Source organism: Acanthisitta chloris, unplaced genomic scaffold (genome assembly GCF_000695815.1).
Source record: "Acanthisitta chloris isolate BGI_N310 unplaced genomic scaffold, ASM69581v1 scaffold36133, whole genome shotgun sequence".
NCBI lineage: Eukaryota > Metazoa > Chordata > Aves > Passeriformes > Acanthisittidae > Acanthisitta > Acanthisitta chloris.
This window is the reverse complement of record NW_008667162.1, coordinates 753-3062: the sequence shown is the minus strand read 5'-3', so window position 1 is coordinate 3062 and position 2310 is coordinate 753. Positions and strand designations below refer to the sequence as shown.

The following is a 2310-nucleotide window of genomic DNA, read 5'->3' as shown; positions in this document are numbered from 1 at the left end:
AAGGGGTAGAGGAGATTCAAGATCCTCAGGTCAGACCTTGGAACACCATGGGCAGAGCTGAGTGTTGTGTCTGAACATTTCTGTTTGCTTCAGCCCTTGTAGCATGTGCTTAAAGAGCCTCTGCTCTGCAGAATCTACAACACAGGGAACCTGTCACTGGAAAAGGCTGGTTTAATGATGAACTCCTTGGGAACAAGTCAAAACCAGAGTCATTAGGCAGCTTCTGCAACAAACATGATGAGTCAGGTCCTCCTCTCCAACTGCAGAACAGCCCAGCAGCCGACACTGGTCCAGGAGACAAGGGTTTAACTTGAAGCTTCAAGTGAAGCTCAACAGCTCTGCCTCCACCACTTGGGTGGGTGGGTGAGTTGGTGGGCTCCTGCCCTTCTGCCCGTCAGCCAGGGGCTTGAAGTGCTGTGGGGAGAAGAACATGCTTGTGCAAAGGTTCAACTCCCATTGCTCTGAGCATACCTGTGTATCTGAACACGCCATGCCTGACTTTGGCGGAAGCGTCCTGGGCTGGTGCTGGCCTGTGGCACCCAGCACGGCCGTGCTCTGCGCCAGGCAGAGCAGGAGCTGGGAACGCATCCCGTGGGGCCCACCAAGCGCGGGGGGAGCACCGTGCAGTGCTGCTGGAGTCGGGGCTGCATACCTGCGAGTTCTTGAACTCCAAGAAGAGGGAGAAGAGGACGTGCAGCGGCTGGATCCGGCTCTTGTACACAGGGATGTCCAGAATGGCTACGGGTGAGAGCAGAAGGGCGTGAGGGGCCTGGGCCACATTGCTGCCAGGAAGGGCTGAGCTCCCAGTGCCCACCACTGCTCAGGCCTCCAGCCCAAGCACCACAGAACCCTGCAGCACTGGTCCCTCCTGAGACAGCAGGGAATGACCCCGACTGCTGGGGCTGAGCCTGCGCCTACAGGTCTCACTGCACATGAGAGCACCAGGCCAGCAGCACTGTGCCCCCAGCACAACCTCCCCAGCTCACCGCAGATCATGTCGACGTATTCCGCCAGGTCGCAGCTCATCTCCGCGGTCGGGAGGCTCACCTAGAACACACGGGGCCATCGCTCCGAGCCTGGGAGCACATGGAGGGCACTGGGCTGCTCCCAGCGGGCCAGGCTGCAGGCTGCAGCAGGCACCCAGCCTCTGTGGCAGATGACTTCTAGGCCCTGCACTGAGCTAACTGCTGATCACTCAGACAACACACCTTTCCCAGGAGCTCCTCGAAGTCCGGTGACCATTCCTGCATCAGGGTCTCGATATCGGGCATTGGTCTGTACAGGCAGGGAAGAACAACACCACCAGGCTGGCACAGAGCCGGGACAGCCTCCCCCTGCTGCAGGGCAGGGCCTGCCCACAGGGCTCACCGGGAGTAATGCACTGTGGCCGGAGGTTTGCAGCGGTGCAGTTCGCTGATACTTTCAATCCAGCTCTCAATGGCTTTGGGGTTCTTCTCTGCATTCTCCAAACTCTTCACTTTTATCTGCTGCTAGAAACACAAATAAAAACCTGAAAGTGTTTTGAGACTTTGCGCTTGCTCCCGACGAGCCAGAACTCCACTCCTGGGGCACTTAATCCACAGCTTTCTGCAGACAAAACACTGACTACACCCAGGCAAGGGCAGCCAAAGAGAAACAAAGCTTCACCTGAAGGGATCAGACCCAGAGTCGGTGCCAACACTTGCCTGAAGCAAAGCTCAGATCTGTTACAGTTTAAAGCTATGGACTAAAGCAAAAAGTTCATTTTGCTGCTTTTAAAGTCAAATTCTCAGTTGTGCTGCAGCACTGGAGTCACAGAGGCAAAAGCAAGAGTAAACTGCCAGGGGTTTGCTCCAGGCAGTGTGCAGCAAGTGTGCCCTCACTCTCCCTGACTCACTGTGATGTTGTGCTGCCTGGAGTTCTCTGTCAGCCAGAGGGAGAGCACGGTGGGGTCCGACTGCTTGGTCGAGGGCTCATCCAGGACCAGCAGGCCAAGGTTGTCAGGTTTGCTGTCGGGACGGGGAACCTGCAGGGAAACAGAGCGCAGGGCTGGCTCCTACAGACTGCCCCCAGCCCCAACACCAGGCCCAGCAGGACGTGGTCAGTGTGCTCTTCTAGGTGCGTGGTCAGGACGGTGCTGCCCAGGAAGCACATGGTGTTGGAGACAGGAAAATGCAGACCCTGCCCAAGCTACCCCAGTGCTGTCTGAGAGGTGCCTGAGCCTCTGGGTGCAGTGTTCCAGGTCTCTGCCCATCACCTGCAGCAGCACAGGGACAGTCTGCACCTCCCGGGCTACCTCCTGCTGTGGCTCCCACGGAATCCAAAGCGGCT

General features: G+C 57.7%; 1 protein-coding gene across 1 annotated transcript in view; it reads right to left on the bottom strand.

Annotated features, from left to right (window-relative positions):
- Nucleotides 1–318: 318 nt before the first annotated feature.
- Nucleotides 319–2310, bottom strand: part of IFT46 (intraflagellar transport 46) — a gene marked incomplete at its 5' end in the record, with an annotated part of 2272 nt that continues 280 nt past the window's right edge. Inside the window, 6 exons of the mRNA XM_009072403.1 lie at nt 319–414; nt 653–738; nt 987–1047; nt 1209–1275; nt 1369–1490; nt 1877–2034. Of these exons, the coding sequence (XP_009070651.1) occupies nt 319–414; nt 653–738; nt 987–1047; nt 1209–1275; nt 1369–1490; nt 1877–2034 (590 nt within the window). The remainder of the gene's footprint in view (nt 415–652; nt 739–986; nt 1048–1208; nt 1276–1368; nt 1491–1876; nt 2035–2310) is intronic.